At 42.3% G+C, this 23,285-nt stretch overlaps 1 protein-coding gene across 2 annotated transcripts in view; it reads left to right on the top strand.

Moving 5' to 3' along the window:
* The window catches only part of slc12a2 (solute carrier family 12 member 2), a 281,965-nt gene that overhangs the window by 72,263 nt on the left and 186,417 nt on the right, over positions 1-23,285 (top strand). For both annotated transcript variants that reach the window (XM_072516856.1, XM_072516855.1), the window contains exon 2: positions 13,807-13,926. In XM_072516856.1, the coding sequence (XP_072372957.1) occupies positions 13,807-13,926 (120 nt within the window). The remainder of the gene's footprint in view (positions 1-13,806; positions 13,927-23,285) is intronic.

Raw genomic sequence — 23,285 nt, 5'->3', positions numbered from 1 at the left:
CTTGATCTCAAACCCACTGTTGTCCTTTTCCATAATTATTGAATCTAATGGAAATATGATCGCAGTCTGCAAATTAATTTTTTTTTTATAGAACATAGTGCAGAAGGAGGCCATTCGGCCCATTGAGTCTGCACCGACCCACTTAAGCCCTCACTTCCACCCTATCCCCATAACCCAATAACCCCATCTAACCTTTTTGGACACTAAGGGCAATTTAGCGTGGCCAATCCACCTAACCTGCACGTCTTTGGTCTGTGGGAGGAAACTGGAGCACCTGGAGGAAACCCACGCACACACTGGGAGAACGTGCAGACTCCGCACAGACAGCGACCCAGCGGAGAATCGAACCTGGGACCCTGGTGCTGTGAAGCCACAGTGCTATCCACTGTGCTACCGTGCTGCCCTCTGTCTTGTAGGTCCCCCACTGTTCCAGGGCTGCCCTCTGTCTTGTAGGCCCTTCTACGTACTGGTTCAAAAAGTTCTCCTGGATTCATTTTAAGACTTCTCTCTGTAAACCTTTCACACTTTGGCTTCCCCACTTAATATTGGGGAAGTTGAAATCCCCCACTATTACTTTTAAACTTCTCTGAAATTTGCCTACTTATTTGCTCTTCTATTTCTCTTGGACTGTTTGGGGGACTATAGAACACTCCCACTAATGTCATTGCTCCTTTTTGGTTTCTAAGCTCTACCCATATGCCCTCAGCTGATGACCCTTCTAAAATGTCATCCCTCCTTACTGCTGTAATTGATTCCCTGATCAAATTCGTGACGCACCCTCCTCTTTTACCTCCTTCCCTATTTTCCCTGAAGATTCTGTTTCCTGGAATATTGAGCTGTCAATCCTGCCCCTCTACTTCATGTCTCCGTGACAGCAAAAACATAATATCCCCATGTTTAAATTTGTGCCCTTGACTCATCTGCATTGTTCATGAGGTGCCTCGCATTAAAATAAATACCATCCAATCTTGCCAAACCCCCTGGTGATTTAACTGGTCCAGACATTCTATACCTGCCTGGCTTTGATGTCTCCTCCAATTTTGACTGTGAATCTATCCCTGCTGAACTTTCTCTCAGGATCCCAGGCCCCTGCCGAGTTAGTTTAAACCTTCCCCAACAGCACTAGCAAACCTCCCTGCAAGGACAATGGTCCCATTTCAGATCAGGCGCAAACCGTCCGCCTTGTATGGGTCCCACCAAAAATGGTCCCAAGTCCCAGAAATCAAAAGCCCTCCCTCCTGCACCATCTCTCCAGCCACGCATTAATCTGGACTAACCTCCAATTTCTATAGTCACTAGCACCTGGCACTAGAGGTAATCCAGAGATAACTACCTTCTGGGTCCTGTTTTCTGATCAACTTCCTAGCTCCCTAAATTCTGCTTTCAGGACTTCATCCATTTTTCTGCCTATATTGTTGGTACCAAATATGTAACCCAACATCTGTCTGTTTGTCCTCCAACTTCATGTATGTCCTGTAGCCATTCAGTGACATCCTTGATCCTGGCATCAGGGAGGCAACATAGCATCCTGGACTTTTGCGGCCATAGAAAAGCCTGTCTTACAATTGAATCCCCTACCACTATAACCCTGACGTTCTTCCTCCTCCCCTCTTCTACAGCAGACCCATCCAATATGCCATGAAGTTGGTTGCTACTGCTTTCCCTTACACAGTCATCACTGCCGACAGTATCCAAAACTGTACGTCTGTCAGAACAAGAGATGGCCACAGAGGATTCCTGCTCTTTCTGCCTTCCTCTACTCTGCCTGGTGGCACCATGCCCTCACTGCACGTTCAATCCACACCTGCAGTGTGACCACCTCACTGAATATGCTATCCGCAACCTGCTCAGCTTTGCTGATGCTCCACAGCGAATCCACCCTCTGCTCCACCTCCAAAATCCGGTTAGCCAGTAGCTGCAGTTGGACATACGTCCTGCACATGTTCGTTGGTAGTGGAGAGATTGCATGTTTATGGAAGGGGTAGCGATCAAGCAGGCTGCTTTGTCATCGGAGCCAACTGAAGCTTCCATGATTTACCACATAACACAGGAGGACCAAACCAAAGGGGCAGGCTCTCCTCCCATAGCTGCTGCTAAACTCCTTATTTGCTCCCTTTTAACGTGTACATCCTTGGGGTTATCATTAATTAGAAACTGAACTGGATTAGACACATAAATACTGTGATTACCAGAGAAAGGTCAAAGTCCAAGAATCCTGTGACGAGTAGCTCGCGCCTGACTCCCAAAGCCTGTCCACCATCCACAAGGTACAAGTTAGGAGTGTAATGGAATACTCTCCGCTTGCCCGGATGAATGCAGCTCCAACAACACTCAAGATGCTCAACACCATCCAGGACAAAGCAGCCTGCTTGATTGCTACCACTTCCATAACATGCAGTCTCTCCACTACCAATGAACAGTGGCAACCATATGTGCCATCTAATAATAATAATAATCTTTATTCATGTCACAAGTAGGCTTTCATTAACACTGTAATGAAGTTACTGTGAAAATCCCCCAGTCGCCACACTCCGCCACCTGTTTGAGTACACAGAGGGAGAATTCAGAATGTCCAATTCACCTAACAAGCATGTCTTTTGGGATTTGTGGGAGGAAACCAGAGCACTCAGAGGAAACCCATGCAGGCATGGGGAGAACATGCAGACTCCTGACAGTGACCAAGCCGGGAAATGAACCTGTGAAGCAACAGTGCTAACCACTATGCAGGGTGCATTGCAGGAACTCGCCAAGGTTCCTTAAGCACCACCTTCCAAAGCCACAATGACTACCATCTAAAAGGACAAGAGCAGCAGATATCTGGGAACACCAGCTGGTAGTTCCCCTCCAAGTCACTCGCTATCCTGACTTGGAAATATATCATTGATCTTTCACTGTCGCTGGGTCAAAATCCTGGAATTCCCTCTAACAGCACTGTAAGTGTACCTACATAGATACATAGACATAGAATTTACAGTGCAGAAGGAGGCCATTCGGCCCATCGAGTCTGCACCGGCTCTTGGAAAGAGCACCCTACCCAAGTCCACACCTCCACCCCATCCCCATAACCCAGAAACCCCACCCAGCACTAAGGGCAATTTTGGACACTAAGGGAAATTTAGCATGGCCAATCCATCTAACCTGCACATCTTTGGACTGTGGGAGGAAACCGGAGCACCCGGAGGAAACCCACGCAGACACTGGGAGAACGTGCAAACTCCGCACAGACAGTGACCCAGCGGGGAATCGAACCTGGGACCCTGGAGCTGTGAAGCAATTGTGCTAACCACCATGCTACCGTGCTGCCCGTTCGGACTCTGTAGCTGATCAAAGGCAGGGCACCACTACTTTCTGAAGGGCAACTAGGCATGGACAATAAATGCTGGCCTAACATGTTAGCCATGATGTGGAGATGCCGGCGTTGGACTGGGGTGAGCACAGTACGAAGTCTTACAACACCAGGTTAAAGTCCAACAGGTTTGTTTCGATGTCACTAGCTTTTAGAGCGCTGCTCCTTCCTCCGAGGAAGGAGCAGCGCTCCGAAAGCTAGTGACATCGAAACAAACCTGTTGGACTTTAACCTGGTGTTGTAAGACTTCGTACTGGCCTGGCCTAACAGATGACAGCGACAGCCTGGTAAATTAATTTAGGAAAAAAAATGATGGTATATTTAATTGATGTATATAAAATGATGAGAGGCCTAGATAGTGAATATGAATTGCCTATTTCCTTAGTAGACGGGTCAATAGCAGATCAGATTTAAGATATTTGGAGTAATACTTTTACTCACTGGTTGGTGGGGGCTTGGATCTCTCTGCCCAAACTCCCCACTCTTTTTTTTAAAGAAAACCTGGATACGCTTGGGAAAATAAAGGTAGTTTTATGGGATTTAAATTTGCATTTGTAAATATTAGAAAATAAGGTATAGTTTTAAGTGGTTTTAATTTCATGTTTTTGTACTTGGAAGGGTAAACCCTATAGTTAGTTTCATGCTGGTATACAAAGGTTTGTATATGGCTGGGTGTTGGTTTCAATTCCAACTGTGATTCTATTGAGTTTAAAAAGGCTACAGTGTGAGAGTAAATAAAATAGCAGTGGTTCCTTAGCAACTAGGGACTTGTATGGTGGATAAACTTTTTTCAAATTTTAGTTTAGCTAATTTGATTAACTTTGTAGTTAGAGAGAAGGCAGCTCTCACAGCACTGCTAGAAGCAGCTGGTTTTAGAAGGCTAAAGAAGGAACATCTCTCTCTGCCTTGCTCAAAGAAAAGCAATACTATGTAGAAAGTTTACGAAAACATGTCCGAAACCTAAAGTTAAGGAAACTAGAGAAATTAAGAAAAGTTTCCAAGACATCTGGAGTTAACTGAACTGAGGAAACTGGGAACCAGGACAGATTACTGTTCAGTTAAGCCACCGAGTTGAAAGACATTGAATAGTGAGAGGCAAGAAAGATATTGCAGTGGTGCTAAGATTTGTGAGAAATTACTACAGTTTGGGAGATGTTATTTGAAGTAATTGTGGAAATTGGAGTTGCATAAAAGCATATATAACTAGGGAAACCTGAAGGGAGAAGTAAAACCTTGATGGAAGCAGCAGAGGAAAAGCAAAGATTTGAAAATGTGACTTCTGAAAGTGCAATTTGAATTCACTCATCTGGAAGCTGGAGTTCAGTGGGACAAGGTGACTCTGTTTAATCTGAGGGGATTTCGAGGAGAAATCCAGACATCACTTGGGTTCAGAGAGGAGTGTGCTGTACCACAGTCATCTCGTGTTCTTAAAGGGACTGTTGTGTGTTAAATGAGACCATTGTAGTTTAAGATGTGCTTCATAATCCATGTTAATCTTAAAATCTATGTGTGATTTTTAAGCTGAATGGGGAGTAAAGGAGTATAGTATAATTATTCAACTTTTCATGTTTGATTTTTTTTTTTTTCTTGATAAAACTAATTAGCGGCCCTGTGACTAGTTCTCCACGTTTGATACAAAAAAAGAGTAGTAATTATTGTGTTTTGAGCCACAGTTTCATTCTGGGGTTTTCCTGTCCAGTTAGAACACCAACTGGATTCGTACCAACATATTTGAGGTGCCATAACCCACAGACGTTGTTAGAAATTGGGATGCCAAGAGGACTCAATGGACTGAATAGCCTCCTTCTGACACTGAAATAGGTGGGGTAGTAAGTTGCAATGAGGAAATAAGAAAGTTACAAATGGATGTTTGTAACAGGGCAGCACAGCAGCATTGTGGATAGCACAATTGCTTCACAGCTCCAGGGTCCCAGGTTCGATTCCCGGCTTGGGTCACTGTATGTGCGGAGTCTGCACATCCTCCCCGTGTGTGCGTGGGTTTCCTCCAGGTGCTCCGGTTTCCTCCCACAGTCCAAAGATGTGCAGGTTAGGTGGATTGGTCATGTTAAATTGCCCATAGTGTCCAAAATTGCCCTTAGCGTTGGGTGGGGTTACTGGGTTATGGAGATAGGGCGGAGGTGTGGACCTTGGGTGGGGTGCTCTTTCCAAGAGCCGGTGCAGACTCGATGGGCCGAATGGCCTCCTTCTCCACTGTAAATTCTATAATTCTATGATGTGTTGGGTGCGTGTGCCATAATTTGGCAGATGGAGGTTAACGTGGATAAGTGTGAAAGTTATCCACTTGGGTCGGAAAAAATAGAAAGGCAACGTATTATCTAAATGGAGAGAAATTTCAGAGTGCTTCTGTGCAGAGGGATCTGGGTGCCCTCATGCATGAATCACAGAAAACTAGTATGCAGGTATAATAATCTTTATTATTGTCACAAGTAGGCTTACATTAACACTTCAATGAAGTTACTGTGAAAAGCCCCTAGTCACCACACACTGACGCCTGTTCGGGTACACCGAGGGAGAATTCAGAATGTCCAATTCACCCAACAGCACGTCTTTAGGGACTTGTGGGAGGAAACCGGAGCATCCGAAGGAAACCCATGCAGACACTGGGAGAATGGGACGAGATCTAATTAAGGTATACAAGATGGTAAAAGATATTGACAAGTAGATGTAGAGCGGATGTTTCCTCTTGTGGGGCATTCTAGAACAAGAGGTCATAGCTTTCGGATAAGAGGTAACAGATTTAAAACAGATGAGGCAGAATTACTTCTCAAAGGGTTATGAATCTGTGGAATTCACGACCCCAGAACGCAGCGGATGCTGAGACATCGAGTAAATTTGAGGAGATAAGACAGATTTCTAATTAATAGTGGGTCATAGGGTTATGGAGAGCGGGCAGGAAAATGGAATTGAGGCTAAGATGAGATCAGCCATGATTGTATTGAATGGCAGAGCTGGCTTGAGGGGGCTGAATTGCCTATTCCTGCTCCTAGTTCTTATGTTCTCAGTAACATTTTCTCATCTGTCTCTGGCCCTAAATGTGTGCCATTTATTTTAAAAAAAATTGCATTGAGGAATATGTGAATTTATTTTGCAACCAATGAAATTGAGTTAACTGAAATGTGCTTTCACTTGATCCTCTTGCATTTGGTTGCTCTCTTAGCAATGCAACAATTCATGCTCATCCTTTTGTGAAGTATTTCTCTGCAGTTAAAAAGACAAGTATATATGCGAAGGACACTGGGACGTTATATTGTGTCTCCAAGTTGCACCATTGTATTGGATATTGAGCAAAGTTTGTTGGATAGTGAGCAAAGTTGTTACACCACTGAACTGTAAGATGCTCAGACCACTTATGGCTGATACCAGCACTGATTTACCTCCAGAAAATCTGAGGCGAGCACCAAACTTATAAGCTCTTCATAATTTGCAAACCCCTGGCTGCTCTAGTAGACCGAGTCCCAGTTGACTCTTGTTTCTAAAGGATAATGTGCAGCAGTCTGTATAAAATTCTTCTGACATCCCCTTGTGATTTTCAGGAATTTGTTTTAAAATTTTTGCATTGCACTTGTACTATGACTAATTGCATAACTTGAAGCCAGCACTTTGTGCTGGCAAAAACTGTCGCTGGAACAAAGTGCCTCAACTCTCATGTTCTATGATGTGCATCTGACTACTATTGTGATATTATTTATGGCACCTGGATAGCTTAAAACTGTAGTATGTTGCAAAACTACAACCAGTTAATGTACTTTAGGAGGTTTGCATGGTGATTGATTGTTAAGAGGTAGGAGTTATAATAGTGACTTTTGTAATTGGAAGGTGGGGAAAGGTTATATCTAATCTAAATTGGAACAAGCTGAAACAAGTGGCAGGTCAGGAAGGTGGAGTTCACATGAATAGGCTAGTGCACATTCAAATCTGGACTTTTCTTTCGAAGTTCCATGGTGTAAAATCTGTCTGGAGGAACAACTACCCAGGACATTTTTAATGGAGATTTAAAGTTCCTTTTTGTTCGGGTGGGTTTTGGGATGGCCTTTCTTTTCAGGATAGCTACTCTCGTGTCAGTTTAAAAAAAAAAAAAAAAAAAAAAAAAAAAAATTCTGTATTATTATAACCCAGAAACCATGATACAATTCTTTTCAAACAAATCTTGTTAAACTACAGATGAAGCAATGTCTGCTGCAGGGAGTTGTATTAACAATTGGGCAAATATCACATTGAATGCTTATAGATTTAGTCTGTTTCAGTTATCTAGAGACTTGATGCCATTGATGTTTCCATGAAATTACATTACAAACCAGTATAAGCTACAACTGAATTTGTCGTGTGGGAGCAAACCTTTATTAAAGCTGATAATTTTGAATTGTTCTGCAAGTTCGCTAAAATTTGAACCATTTAAAACGAAGATGTAGGTGCTTTTTCCTATTATGAAGATGCATGCAAGTTAACCTTTACTATATTAAATCTTGAAAGTACTTGGTTTACAGATTATCAGAGTAATCTAATTTATAATGCCTTCAAATGGACTCTTCACATTTTTAAACATTACAATGCCATTGTGAATATTACTGATGTAAATGGATTTTAAAGCACTTGTTGTAATATACGTTGCAATATTCTGAATTAAATTTTATTTATCAGATTGTACTCCTGTAAAGTTTCCTTTCTGTCACTTCCTTTTCAAGTTTAGAGGATCCCATATTTTCACCACTTGTTGGATAATCCAGATCAGTGCTGAACTCTTCTCTGCACTGTCTCTTGCTTGGAATATTTCTGCACTGTGCAGTTTGCAAAGTTAAACACTTAATTCTTACAACGTTCATAACATTTTTGTTCTGTTATGCTTTCCTATGGATTCTAATGTTTTGTCAGCAAATTTTTTTTTAATGTAAGTTCCTGGCTACTTCATTCATTTCAACAACTTTCTCCCCATTGTACAATCATCCAAAACCTTGGCTAATGTACAGGGTACTTTGTCATTTAATGTAAATTGGGCGTCTTGGCAATGAAACCTGTGGCGTTCGGCTCAGTACCTTATTTTCCCACTCTTGTGAGAACACTTGTGTAAAGCAAAACAGCTTTTTAGCTCATCTACATCTGCACCTGTTGCTTCTATACTTCAACTTCTCTGCATAAACGTTATATCGGAGATTCACCAGGATGTTGTCTGAGATGGAGCATTTGAGCTGTAAAGAGAGACTGGATAGGCTCAGGTTGTTTTCTTTGGAGCAGAGAAGGCTGAATGAGGACCTGATAGTTGAGGCTAGAAAGCTCAACGTTTTAACACAACCGTTAAAACATATGTGGATGGGCACTTGAGATACCATAACATTCAAGGTTATGGGCTAAGTACTGGAAAATAGGATTAGTGTAGATTTAGTGCAGTTTTGTTGGTGCAGATGTGAAGGGCTGAATGGCCTCTCCTGTACCGTATGACTCTGACTCTTAACCATGACTATTGTTTTCAAAGCCTTTGTCTAAGTATTATAAATTATATGGGTATCTCCTGTTCATTTGGGGTATGACCTGCTTGGAAAAGTAAAGTCGGCTTGTTGAGTTTTTTAAAAAAAATCTATATAGTGTGTATTTATTTGATTTATTCTGGTATACTTGTCCCTGATTGATTAACTTGATTAACTTTTATATTACGTTCTGCTGATTTTGTTTCAATTATTCCCAAAACCCATTGACTCCCACGTGATTGTATTTTGCTAATATCTGATCTATCTTGAGGGCCTGGATGAATACTAACTATGCTTGGGGTTTGAGTTTTAAATTCCATTGACCCTCCAGCCCACGAACGTTGATGTCATTCTCATTTTGTAGTTGTTGTCACCCTAAGACGCTGCATGTCCTTTCCAGGATTCTGTCCGGGTCAATTACCTACACCCTCTTGTCACTTCCTGATAGTGTGTCATGAAATATTTATGCATGATATTTACTAATTTCAACGTTACTTTTAGTTATTAGAAGTTCCCCAGTAAGTGCAGCTGCCAGCTTTCTGCATTCATCTTAAACTTTGGTGGTCCGCCCTCTTCTATGCTGACAGTCTGTGATGAACACCTCACTATTTCTATTCTGCTTTCTTTAGAAATGCTGGCCAGATTATTTTACTGGGTTATTTTCTTTCTTTCCTACGAGATCTTTTTTTAAAAGCATCCAAGTCTGTTTTTAAATTGAGTTTATTCTTCCTAAACATTCTATGTATTGTCCCTAGGCCTAGGGCAATTGAGGACGTGTGACAAATGCTGGCCTTGGCAGTGGCACACTCCTCCCATGAATTAATTTTTAAAAACTTCTGTGTTGTGCTCAGTTCTACAATCAACCATTTCTACTACACCAGAGTTCCCCACTGCTGTAACTTCAGTTTAAAAAAAATAATAAAATATGTTGGGTGGTTTAGCATTCCGTTATAAGTTCCTAAATTAGAAGATTATTGTACAAAGAATTATTTGCCTCAGATTTTTTAGTGAATTGCAAATTGCCTAAGGTTGCTACACTCGTGACGATTAAGCAGTGACTCCAAATTATTCACTGAAGGTTAATATTACGAATCATGCCATTCATCATTTTTTGAACTTTATTTTATTGTAGAAATAGATTTTAATATTGAAAATGTTATGATTGAAATATTGTATAGATTGCCATTTTTAGTTTAGGGTGAAGAACGTTCAGTTTGACTCTTAAGCTTTGAATTCAAATAAAAATAGACAATTTAAACTTAAACTCCGCAGGACATCCTCATCTTGTACATTGAAAATCCTCTTTGTTTTATTGCTCAGCGAAAATATGATTATGCAGTGTATTTGCATACTGCAGTTCTTCCTGATTTGTCCTTTTGCAAGAAATGTTATCCCCTAATGGATGGATTGATGTTCTTGGGTAGAATTGTTTGCACAGGAATTGGAAGAAACATTTTCAAGACGCACTGTCTTGAATGTTTAGCAAAACTTTGAATAAACCGAGCAGTACTGTAAATATTTAATGATAATTCAGTACCATTTTTGCCTTTCTCGTTTTGAGAATATTTGTCAGATTCAGTTTGGAAAGGAAATGTACAACGTAGCGACTGTTTAATTTTTGTCATTGGCTGGTTTTCTAAACGTAAAATAAATTGGCTGGTTTTCTAAACTTAAAATAAATTAACACTAGTAGGCCGTCTAAAACAATAAGCTATAACCTTATTGGCTCAATTAAGCATTGTTCTGACATATGCAGTTAAATGAAGTGGAGCACATCTTAAAAAGCGATAGTCTCTATCTAGGGTTATTGCTGTTGGAAATACTGGATATCGCATTGTCGGAGGCAACATGAGCAAACACCCTTTGTTTGCACACTTATTTTTTCACAGGCGTTACTGGTGACGTCTGGATTTAACCTAGGCTTAGTTTGCGATCCTTTCTTTAAAAAAAAATTTAATCTGGATGTAGTTTGGTCATATTTGTATTGCGTGTGAGAGTACAGTGAATTATTGAATATCGAAACTAACGTTTTGTGTATATTGGAATGCTGGTAATCTCTTTGGAAGCCTTGAAATTGTTCAGAGCAGTGACGATATCTACTGACATGTAATGGCACATTGACAGTGTACCACCAATGTCCTTAGCTTAATTCGAAAGTGAGGTCACGTTTCTACTTCCAGCGTAACTGAGCAGCAATTCTGGATTTTATTCTGGTCTTCTGGAGTCTGTGGTGTCAAGAAATAAACGCAACTTACATTGGCTAATGTTTCCTTATAACCCTGAGAGAGCATAGCTTGTTTGGACATGGCAGAAATGCAGGATCTGTATGGATCTTTAGTAAGAGATATAACTATCATATTGTATGGCTATTTATTAGCATCCAATGCCGACATGGGAACTTTTTTCTCTTTGGAAATGTCTATTTTATACTTTTTAATGAGGCAAAATTATTTGCATGCTTTCTGTGCCAGTGAGTGTCGGAAGGATAAAATCCGTTAATGACTGGAGTCGAACATAAATTTCAAAGCATATCATGTGGTGATGAATGTAGAAAGTGATATATATATTTTGCAGTAATTTTTTAAAAGCTTGGGTTGAGGTATATATTTGTTGCAGTAATATTGTTAAAGAATCTAGGTTAAGGTACCCAGACTGTGTCTGCTGAAGCTGTAATTATGGAGCCGTAAGAATGAGGTAATTATTGATTTTAACCATTTACTTGAAGGGCTAATGAAATATTGTTTAGAATGCTGGAGATTCCCTAGAGTGTAGATAGTTTTATGGGCGAGTGATGTTACTCCTAGCTAAGCAGGTTATGGAACTTAGTGGGATACTGCTGTTGTGATTAATGGGAGGATCCAGGTCTGTCTGTAGTTTTGCAGACTGCTAGAATATTTAAGTTGAACAGCAGTTTGGTTTGGATTTGAGTCTGACAGGACAGAAGTGTACTGGACTTGCTCTTGAAAGGAACCCTCTCCAAAAATCTACACTGCTAAGCGAGTAACCTGTTTATGAACTTTATTTATAGGTGCCATTTGATATGCATTGGGTTGCTTAATTGGAATTAGTGAAAGTGACTGGTAGATAGTAAGATACCAAGCCTCGTTTTTTTATTTAAGAGCTTTATTGATAATGTGGTTAAGTGTTTAAATTAGGGCATCACTCCTGAGGTGAAGTCCTCCCAGTCCTATTCTGGTATACTAACAAATGTTGGGGTCTAGTCCAGTATCCTAACAACCAATACAGCACTTTGGTTTATGCTGGCATTTATGTTCGACTTGAGCCTTCTCCCACCCCTCGTCATATAACTTTATTAGCACATGCATATATTCCATTCTGTTCTCCTTTTTAAAAAATAAATTTAGAGTATCCAATTAATTTTTTCCAATTAAGGGGCAATTTAGCGTGGCCAATCCACTGGGCATAACTATACAAGGTTCAGGGTGGGAGATATAGGAGGGATGTCCAAGGTAGGTTCTTTACTCAGAGTGGTTAGGGTGTGGAATGGACTACCTGCTGTGATAGTGGAGTCGGACACCTTAGGAACTTTCAAGCGGTTATTGGATAGGCACATGGAGCACACCAGAATGACGGAGTGGGACAACATTGAGGGCCGAAGGGCCTGTTCTTTGCTGTGCTGTACTGTTCTATGTACCCTGCACATCTTTGGGTTGTGGGGGCGAAACCCATGCAGACACTGGGAGAATGTACACACTCCACACGGTGACCCAGAGCCGGGATCGAACCTGGGACCTCGGTGCCGTGAGGCAGCAGTACTAACCACCGTGCTACCCTCTATTCTCCTTTTATACGTTTAAGGGGAAGCTAGATGAGCTAAAGAAGGATGGTCATTGTTCAAGATCAATCATTTTATCCTCTGGGTATTGCTGCAGGAACTATGTTATCACCTCTACGTTTGGGAAATTCTAAAATGAAAAAATATTGGGCATAAATCTATGATCTGCCACTCTGCAGAAATTTGAACATTTAGAGCACAGATTGAGACCATTCAGGCCGTTATGTCTACTTTTTGATAAAGGAGTTCAGAGGTAATGTCATTTCACTGCTGTTTATACCTGTATCTTCCTCTGGTTCAATTTTGGCCTTGTCTCAACTGCTCTCTATAGCAAAGCATTCCATACTCCATAATTGTAATTTAGCTTAACCCTGCACTTCATTCTGCATCAATTTTAATTGGCATGATCATCATTGATTTCACCACTAGAAGCAAGTCTCCCCTTGTTGGCCTCGTTATTAATTTTTAAAATTCTCATGGTGTTTTCTGCCCCACTACACACCTAAATTTTTCTATCTCTGTTCCACACTCTCTCTCCTGGACATTTAAATTTTTCTGAGAACCTCCTGTGACACACCTTGTGGAATAGATTATGAACATCCAACTGCATATGCTTTATCTGTCCTCAAAAACAACTTGCAATTCTCAATCATGACTTGCTCTCATTAAACGTGCACTTGATCACTCCAATCAAATTTTGCATTCTGAGTTTGCCCATAACGGTTGTTTGATTAACTGGTTACTTGGTTAATTCTCTTTTCTTAAATAAGGTTGCTGCCTTGGCTACAATTTCTTTCAGAATCTTGGCTCCTTCCCTTTTCTGTCTGTATGCCAACTCAGATCCTGTACCATAATTTAATACTGACCAGAAACAATATTGAAGCTCTGATCTTACCGAATGACAGAGTTGGTTTAATGTATGGTTTATTCCTGCTCCTATATCATCATGTTCTTGCATTCACTTCAATGTAATGGTCGAAATTGAAAAACTAGTGCCAGCATATTGCGCAATTTGTTTTTTACTTTTTGAATTCAATAATTGACTGTCTTGCAAGATAAATTTCCAGGTAATTTTAAAACTTCATGCCAAATATTGTTTTGGATACCTGAGCGCGAATTTATGAGTAGTATAATATTTTAAGTGGGAGGCAAGACAACTGAAACCTTTCTGGCTTGCTTTTCAGGAGCCTTTTGAGGATGGCTATGTAAATGGTGATGAAACCAGTCCAGCTGAGGAAGCTGTCTCAAAGCACATTGCTGACAATAAAGGTGTTGTAAAGTTTGGCTGGGTTAAAGGTGTTCTGGTAAGTGAATTGGCAATTCTATTTTTCAGTGGATTGTTTTGTACATTTATTCATGAAATGTGGGTGGCACTGTCTTAGCCAGCATTTATTGGCCATTCCTAATTGCCCTTGAAGGTGACTCCGATATCGAGTCACAACAGCTAGCGCAATTAGGGAGGGCTTAAACTAATGTGGCAGGGGGATGGGAACTAATGCAGGAAGTCAGAGGGTAGTAAAGAGAGGATAGAAACAAAAGTCAGTAAGGAGAAAAGTGGAAGGCAGAGAAACCGATTGAATTTATTTCAATGCAAGAGGCCCAACGGGCAAGGCAGATGAACTCAGGACATGGGTAGTTTCATGGGACTGGGATATTATAGCTATTGCAGAAACATGGCTAAAGGAGGGGCAGGACTGGCAGCTCAATGTTCCGGGATACAGATGCTATAGGAAAGATAGAACTGGAGGTAAGAGAGGAGGAGAAGTTACATTTTTGTTTGGAGACAGTATCACGGCAGTACAGAGAGAGGATATATCCGAGGATTTGTCCACTGAGTCTATATGGGTAGAACTGAAAAATAAGAAGGGTGAGATCACTTTGATAGGACTGTACTATAGGCCCCAAATAGTCAGCGGGAAATTGAGAAGCAAATATGTAAGGAGATTACAGATAGCTGCCGGAAAAATAGGGTGGTAATAATGGGGGATTTTAACTTTCCCAACATTAACTGGGACAGCCATAGCACTACGGGTTTGGATGGAGAGAAGTGTGTCGAATGTATTCAGGAAGAATTCCTCTTTCAATATGTGGATGGCCTGACTAGAGAGGGGGCAAAACTTGACCTCCTCTTGGGGAATAAGGAAGGGCAGGTAATGGAAGTGTTAGTGAGGGATCACTTTGGGACCAATGACCATAATTCAAATAGTTTAAGATAGCTATGGAGAATGATAGTTCTGGCCCAAAAGTTAAAATTCGAAATTGGGGCAAAGCCAATTTTAAGGTTATTAGGCGGGAACTTTCAAAAGTTGATTACGGGTGCCTGTTTACAGGCAAGGGGACAGCGGGTCAGTGGGAGTCTTTCAAAAAGATGTTAACTAGGGTTCAGGGTGAGCACATTCCTCTTAGAGTGAAGGGTAAGGCTGGTAGAAGGAGGGAACCTAGATGACTCGAGATACTGATGCCATGGTCAAAAGGAAGAAGGAGGCATAGCATAGGCAGCTGGGATCAAATGGATCCCTTGAAGAGTAAAGAGCTTGTCGGAGTAGAGTTGAGAGAGAAATCAGGAGGGCAAAAAGGGGACATGAGATTGTCTTGGCAGATAAGGGCGAAGAAAATCCATAGAGCTTTTACAGCTACATAAAGGGTAAAAGGGTGACTAGGGAGAGGGTAGGACCTCTTGAGGATAAACAAAGTCATCTATGTGCAGATCCACAAGGGATGGGAGAGGTCCTAAATGAAGATTTCTCATCAGTATTTACTGTTGAAAAAGGCACGAATGTTGGGGAAATTGGGGAAATAAAAAGTGATGTCTTGAGGAGTGTACATATTACAGAGAAGGTGTTGGAGATATTAAAGCGTATCGAGATAGATAAATCCCCAGGACCTGATGAAATGTACCCCAGGACGTTGTGGGAAGCTAGGGAGCAAATTGCCGGCCCCCTAGCTGAGATATTTGAATCATCTAAACCACAGGAGAGGTGCCTGATGATTGGAGGGTAGCAAATGTTTTGCCCTGGTTTAAGAAGAGCTGGGGATAAACCTAGGAACTTTAGACCAGTACTTCTGTAATGGATATGTTGTTGGAAGGTAATCTGAGGGACAGGATCTACTGGCATTTAGACAGGCAGATGCTAATTAGGGAATGTCAGCAAGGCTTTGTAAGGGGAAAGTCCTGTTTCACAAATTTGATGAGTTTTTTTTTAAGGGGTAACCAAGAAGGTAGATGAGGGCAGTGTACGCGACGTTGTCTACATGGACTTTAGTAAGGCCTTTGAAAAAGCACCCTGTGGTAGGTGGTTGCAAAAGGTTAAATCTCACGGAATCCAGGGTGAGGTAGCCAATTGGGTACAAAATTGGCTTGGCGACCAAAGTCAAAGGGTAGTTGTGTTTTACAAACTGGAGGCCTGTGACTAGCAGTGTGCTTCAAGGATCGGTGCTGGGTCCATTGTTATTTGTTCTATATATTCATGATTTGGATGAGAATGTAGAAGGCATGGCTAGTAAGTTTGCAGATGACACCAAGATTGGTGGCACAGTGGATAGTGAAGAAGGTTGTATAAGATTGCAACAGGATCTTGACCAATTGGGCCAGTGGGCTGATGAAGTGGCAGATGGAGTTTAATTTGGATAAATGTGAAGTGATGCATTTTTGTCGATCAAATTAGTGCAGGACCTACTCAGTTAATGGTAGGGAGTTCGGGAGAGTTACAGAACAAAGAGATCTATGGGTACAGGTTCATAGCTCCTTGAAGGTGGAGTCACAGGTGGACAGGGTGGTGAAAAAGGCATTCAGCATGCTAGGTTTTCTTGGTCAGAATATTGAATATAGGAGTTGGGACATCTTGTTGAAGTTGTACAAGGCATTGGTAAGACCACACATGGAATACTGTGTTCAGTTCTGGTCACCCTATTATAGGAAGGATATTGTTAAAGTAGAAAGAGTGCGGAAGAGATTTACGAGGATGCGACCAGGACTTGATGGTCACGTTATAAGGAGAGGCTGGATAGGCTGGGACTTCTTTCCCTGGAGCGTAGGAGGCTTAGGGGGTGATCTTCTAGATGTCTATAAAATAACGAGGAGCATAGATAAGGTAGATAGTCAACATCTTTTCTCAAAGGTGAAGTCATCTAGAACTGAACATAGGTTTTTAAGGTGAGAGGGGAGAGATACAAAAGAGACCAGAGGAGACATTGTTTTCTCACGAGGGTGGTGAGCAACTAGAATGGGCTGCCAGAGGCAGTGGTAGACATGGGTACAATTTTTTCCTTTCTAAAAAAGACAGTTACATGGGCCGGGTGGGTATAGAAGGATATGGGCCAAATGTGGGCAAGTGGGACTAACTTTTGATAGAAATTGGGCGACATGGACAAGCTGGGCCAAAGGGCCTGATATATACTGTAAACATCTCTGATTCTACGACTCTGAGACTTATTTTTGTTTTGAGCACTTTGTGATCTGACTGCTTGCTGTTGGGGTTTTAGAAGACTTTAGAAGGATACTGAATATATAATACAGATACAGCTTTGAGTACCTGCAGCTTCTAAATGGTCAGCTACCAACAAAATGCCTCTAATCTTTGCCTCTTTTAGGATGACTTTCTTTTGCATGACTGATAATTTCTGGACTTGGAACAACCATATCCTCTTCAGGACAAAAAATCCAATGTGGAGGTTCATGTTGAGCTGCTACCTTTACCTACTTTCAACTCCCATCATGATGTGACTTGAGTAGGAAAAATAAAAGCATATGATCTCTTCTGAAGAGATCATGTCCAAGGGCATTAAATTAAACTTGGCTTTTGCATTAATATACACGAGCTATGTTTTACTTTCAAAGGATTTCCGTTTTAAATTTAAATTTATTATAGGATTGTAGGGTTGCAGTTTATCAACGAGGAAAGAGAAACACTTTTAAATCCTAGAAAACGGCATTTATAAAGCATCTTGCACATCACGTCATGCAGCCAATGCTGTTCCATTGAAATATAGTCACTGATATCTTTAATTTAACATGTGGATCAATTTTGTAAACCAGAAAGGGCTAAGTTGTGAGAAATGTTGGCCAGGCTATGCAACTTTTTATTTCCACTTAATTAAGCCAAGCCAAAAGCATTGCAATGGGTTAGATAGCCTGGCATCGATGTAGGCAACAGAAATGACGATGGCAGACCAAGCCCTGCCGATCCTGTGAAGTCTAACTCCTGGGGCGAGCTATCCCACAGACTAGTCCAATAATGGAATTCATTTTGGGTCAAATGTGAAATTGTTCATTTTGGAAGAAAGAATGAGAGGGAGGATTATTATTTAAATGGAGAGAGACTGCAGAAAGCTGTAACACAAACGGACTTTGAGGTCCTTGTTCATGAAACCCAGAAAGCTAGCATGCAGAAGATACTAGGGAAGGCAAATGGAATGCTGCCTTTATTTCAAGGCGACAGGAATATAAAAGTAGAGGTGTTGCAACTGTACAAGATATTCGTGAGGCCACGTTTGGAATACTGCATACAATTTTGTTCCCTTATTTAAGGAAAGATATACTATCATTGGAGGCAGTACAAAGAAGGTTTACTAGGGTATGGAGGGATTGCTGTATGAGGAAAGATTAAACATGTTTAGTCTGTACTCCTTCGACTTCAGTAGAATGAGCGGTGCCATGAATGAAACATATATAAGGTTCTTATGAGGTTAGACAGGGTAAATGTTGAGAGGATGTTTACACTCATGGGAGACTAATACCAGAACTCCTAGTTGAAGAATAAGGGGGTACTCATTGAAGATTGATTTGAGGAAGGATTTCTTCTGAGTGATGAATCTTTTGACTTCTTTACCCCAGGAAGCTGTGGTTTCAAGGCTGAAATCGATAGGTTTTTAATCAGTTGGGGAATTGAGGGTTACGAGGAGAAGGCGGGAAAGTAGACTTAGTGAGTGTTAGATCAGCCATGATCCTATTAAATGGTGGAGCACGCTCAAAGGGCTGAATGGCCTACTCCTGTTCCCATTTCTTTTGATCTTCTAGCCTGACATTGTCTGAAAGATAACAGACAATCTCGGACACAATAATCACTGTCCCTGGGTACGTCCTAGTCTGCCAGTTGGGCAGACCTACCAGAGCACAGTGGTATAGGTCAGGAGGGAGTTTCCCTGGGAGTCCTCACCATTGGATCTGGACCCCTTGAAGTCTTCTGTTGACTATCACCTACTGACTCCCCTTAGCTGATGAATCGGTAGTCCTCCATATCAAACACAATTTGGAAGAAGAGTTCAGGGTGGCAAAATACGGAATGTACTCTTGGTACTGGACTTCAGTCACCAAGAATGGCTCAGTACCACTATTGACCAAATTGTTCCGAAGGGCACGGCCGCTAGACTGGGCCTGTAGAGATGGTGAGTAAACCAACAAAGGAGAAAAACCTACTTTACTTTCATCCACCCTAATTTACCTACTGCAGATACCCCTACAATATTTGTTGGGGTAACTATCGCAAAGTCCTTGTGTAGTCAAAATTCTGATTTTTGCATTGAGGATACCCTCCATCGTGTTGAGGTATCCTCAATACAAAATGAGATAGATCTAGCAACTACAACCTGGGCATCTGAGGCACCATTAGCCATCAGATTGTGTTTTATTTTAATCCACAAATTACCTTTTATTGAATTCTGGATAATCAAAGTTCACACTTTTTTTTAAAGAATAAAGTCCCACCTGATGTCTTGGGTACTAGTCAATATCTTACCTGCAAATCAGCATCATATTTCAGAAGTATTGCATTACATTGGGCATGAAACATTCACAGCCTAAACATTTGTTAGCACAACGGCTAAACATGATGCACCACACATGCAGTTTAGTCCAATTACTTTTATGAAAGTTAAAGATGTATAAGTGGAAACTTTGGATCAAGTTAAAGCTAGTGCCTCACATTTCATAAACTAGAGTAGAGTGTTATCACAACATTCTGCCCAACTATGCAGTTCTAATAGGGTGCTTTCACTCACCTAATGATGGGGCTGCGCCCCGAAAGCTAGTGATTCGAAATAAACCTGTTGGACTTGACCTACCTGTTGGAAGACTTCTTTCTAAAAATGAGGTGTCAACTCCGAAACTATCTCTCAACTGACTGCAGATGCTCTTGTTTTAATTATGTGTTTTAACTACTTGACCGCTGTGACTCTCCAGAATAGACTAAAAAACAGGTTTAAAAAAATTAACTGTTTTATTTGGTCGGCGCAGGCTTGGAGGGCCGAAAGGCCTGTTCCTGGGCTGTACTGTTCTTTGTTCTTTATTTCTGAATACCCAAGTTTATTCTCAACAGCACCCACAGACACATGCACAGAAATATGCATACACATGAGAATAGGTGATAACAAAAGAGGTAGCATGCACTTTATTAGAATAGAATCCCTCCAGTGCAGATGGAGGCCATTCGACCAATCGAGTCTGCACCGACCCTCTGAAAGAACACTCTATATTGGTCCACTACCCTGTCCTATTCCTGTAACATATTGATCATGGCCATTCCACCTAACCTGTGCATCTTTGGACTGTGGGAGGAAACTGAAGCATTCGGAGGAAACCCATGCAGATGCGTGGGCGAATGTGAAAACTCCCAACAGATAGTCCCCCAAGGCTGGAATCAAATCCAATTTCCTGGCGCTGTGAGGTAGCAAAGCTAACCACTGTGCCATCGTGCCGCCTGTGAATCAGCAAATAGATGGAAGTGGTTAGCGATGGAGCTATTAAGCAGCATTTACTCTGCAATAACCTACTCACTGATGCTCAGTTTGGGTTCTGCCAGGGTCACTCCACTCCTAACCTCATTACAGTCTTGGCCTGAACATGGACAAAAGAGCTGAGGGTGAGAGTGACTGTCTGACATTGAGGCAACATTGGACTGCTTGTGAGATCAAAGAGTCCTGGCAAAATCGAAGTCTATGAGAATCAGGGAAAAATATTCCACTGGTAGGAGTCATATCCAACACAAAGTAAGAAGGTTGGTGATTGATGGACATTGATAACCTCAATCTTAGGACATTACTGCAGGAGTTCTTCAGGGTAGTGTCCCAGGCCCAACCACCTTCAGCTGCTTTATCAGCGATCTCCCCTCCATCGTAAGGTCAGAAGTGGTGATGTTGGTTGATGACTGAAAAATGTTTAGTATCTTGCAACTCCTCAGATACTGAAGCAGTCCATATCCATGTAGCAAGATCTGGACAACATTCAGGCCTGGGCTGCCAAATGGCAAGTAACAATTGCACCCACCCAGGTTCCAGGCAATGTCCATCTCCAACAAGAGAGAATCTAATTATTTCCCCATGACATTCAATGGCACTATTGAATGGGCAGCACGGTCGCATTGTGGATAGCACAATTGCTTCACAGCTCCAGGGTCCCAGGTTCGATTCTGGCTGGGGTCACTGTCTGTGCAGAGTCTGCACATCCTCCCCGTGTCTGCGTGGGTTTCCTTCGGGTGCTCCGGTTTCCTCCCACAGTCCAAAGATGTGCAGGTTAGGTGGATTGGCCATGATAAATTGCCCTTAGTGTCCAAAATTGCCCTTAGTGTTGGGTGGGGTTACTGAGTTATGGGGATAGGGTGGAGGTGTTGACATTGGGTAGGGTGCTCTTTCCAAGAGCCGGTGCAGACTCGATGGGCCAAATGGCCTCCTTCTGCACTGTAAATTCTATGATGTCTATGATAATTATCAACACTGAATCCCCAGTATCGACATCCTGGGGTATATCATTGATCAGAAACTGAACTGGACGAGCCATATAAATATTGTGGCCATAAGAGCAGGTCAGTGGCTGGGAATTCTGTGGTGAGTAACTCCCCTCCTGACTCCTCAAAGCTTGTCCTTCATCGACCAGGCACAAGTCAGGAATGTGATGGAATACTCGCCACTTGCCTGGATGAAGACCGCTCCAATAACATTCAAGAAACTTGAAAACATCCAGCCTGCTTGATCAGCACTACCTTAAACATTCACTCCCTCCACCATTATCTCTCAGTGGCAGCAGTGTGTACTTAATTTATGAGATTCATTACAGCAACTCCGCAAGCCTACTTCAATAGCACCATCCAAATCTGCAAACTCTACCACCTAAAAGGACCAGGGCAGCAAATGCATGGGAACACCACCACCACCTGCAAGTTGCCCTCCAAGTCATACACCATCCTGATCTGGGACGATATCACCATTACTTCCCCGTAATGGGTCAAAATCCTTGAATTACTTCTGGTGGCGATTGCGAATGGAGCGGCCGCAGCAAAGACGCTCCCGCATAGCCATGAAATCATGGCTTTTTTGGTGGGGTTTTCCCGGGGAATTTTCAAAAAAAAAAAAAAATCCTTAGGCCCCGCGAATTCGGCTCTGCCAAGGCGCCAAAGCTCCGATCCACGGAGCTGGAGAGGGAGAGGAAAAAAACAGGAGACTGGCTCCGGTGAGCTGCACGTGGAGGAGGAGTGGGGAACGCTCAAACGGCCTGAAAGTCGGAGCACGGAGAGGATCACAAGGACAAAATAAGAATTTTAATATTCAATCTTCCTTTTTCCTCTCCTGCAAATTTTTTTTAAAAAAGAAAAACTATTTTAAAGGAGAAAAAAAAACTTTCCAAAAAAAAAAAATCCCTTTTTATTTAAAAAAATGTTTTTAAAAGGAAAAAGGAAAGGAGACCGAAATATGCCTCCAAATAATAAATTGAGGGGACAGCGAGATGTAAGAAGGAACAGCGGCGAAGGAAAAAAGCAGGAGCTGCGGCCGCGCAGGCAGACGACCCCACTGGGCGAGGCGGAGGTTCAGGCGAATCAGGAAGCGGACAAGCTGGCGAGCCGAGCAGCTGAGCAGGACAAGGCGACCAAACCCCCCCCCCCCCCCCGCACCCTCCCCCGCACAGGGGGAGGAATGGAGAAGCGTGCTGAAAACGGAAAGAAATGCCAAGAAGGAGGAGATAAAAACGGAGATGAACACCATGAGGGAGGCACTCAGGACGGAGCTCCACACAATGATGAAGGAGATGCTGGCGGAGACAACAGGAAAAAATGCAGCGAACCGTCAACGGCCTGGAAAGGAAGGTGGAGGAGCCGGAGAAAACTATTCAGGAGCTGGAGAGGGCCGCCTCGGACCAGAGCGACAGGATGGTAACTCAGGAAACCGAGGTGAAAAGGCTGGTAACGACGCAGGGGAGCCGAAGAGGGAAAGTGGAGGACCAGGAAAATAGGTCCAGACGGCAGAATGTTAAAATAGTGGGTCTGCCAGAGGGGATGGAGGGCTGAAATCCAACAGGCTACGTCACCCAAATGCTGGGCAAGCTAGTGGGAAGGGAGAAGTTTCCAAACCCCCCAGAAATCGACAAGAGCGCACAGGTCGCTCCGATCCATGCACAAATCCGGGGAGCAGCCCAGAGCGATTATCGTGAAGCTGCACCGGTTCCAAGACGGGGAAAAAATCCTAAAGTGGGCCTGGCAGACGAAAGCGAGCACGTGGGAAGGGAAGACCATAAGGTTGTACCAGGACATTGGGGCGGACCTGGCCAAAAGAAGGGTTGATCAGCACTCTACAAAAGTAATGTGAAATTTGGGATGTTATTCCCGGCCAAACTCTGGGTAACATTTGAGGGGAAGGAGCTGTTTTTTAACACCCCAGCGGCATTGGAGGAGTTCTTTAG

The sequence above is a fragment of the Scyliorhinus torazame genome, chromosome 9, assembly GCF_047496885.1.
Source record: "Scyliorhinus torazame isolate Kashiwa2021f chromosome 9, sScyTor2.1, whole genome shotgun sequence".
Lineage (NCBI taxonomy): Eukaryota > Metazoa > Chordata > Chondrichthyes > Carcharhiniformes > Scyliorhinidae > Scyliorhinus > Scyliorhinus torazame.
This window is presented reverse-complemented; position numbering and strand designations above follow the sequence as displayed.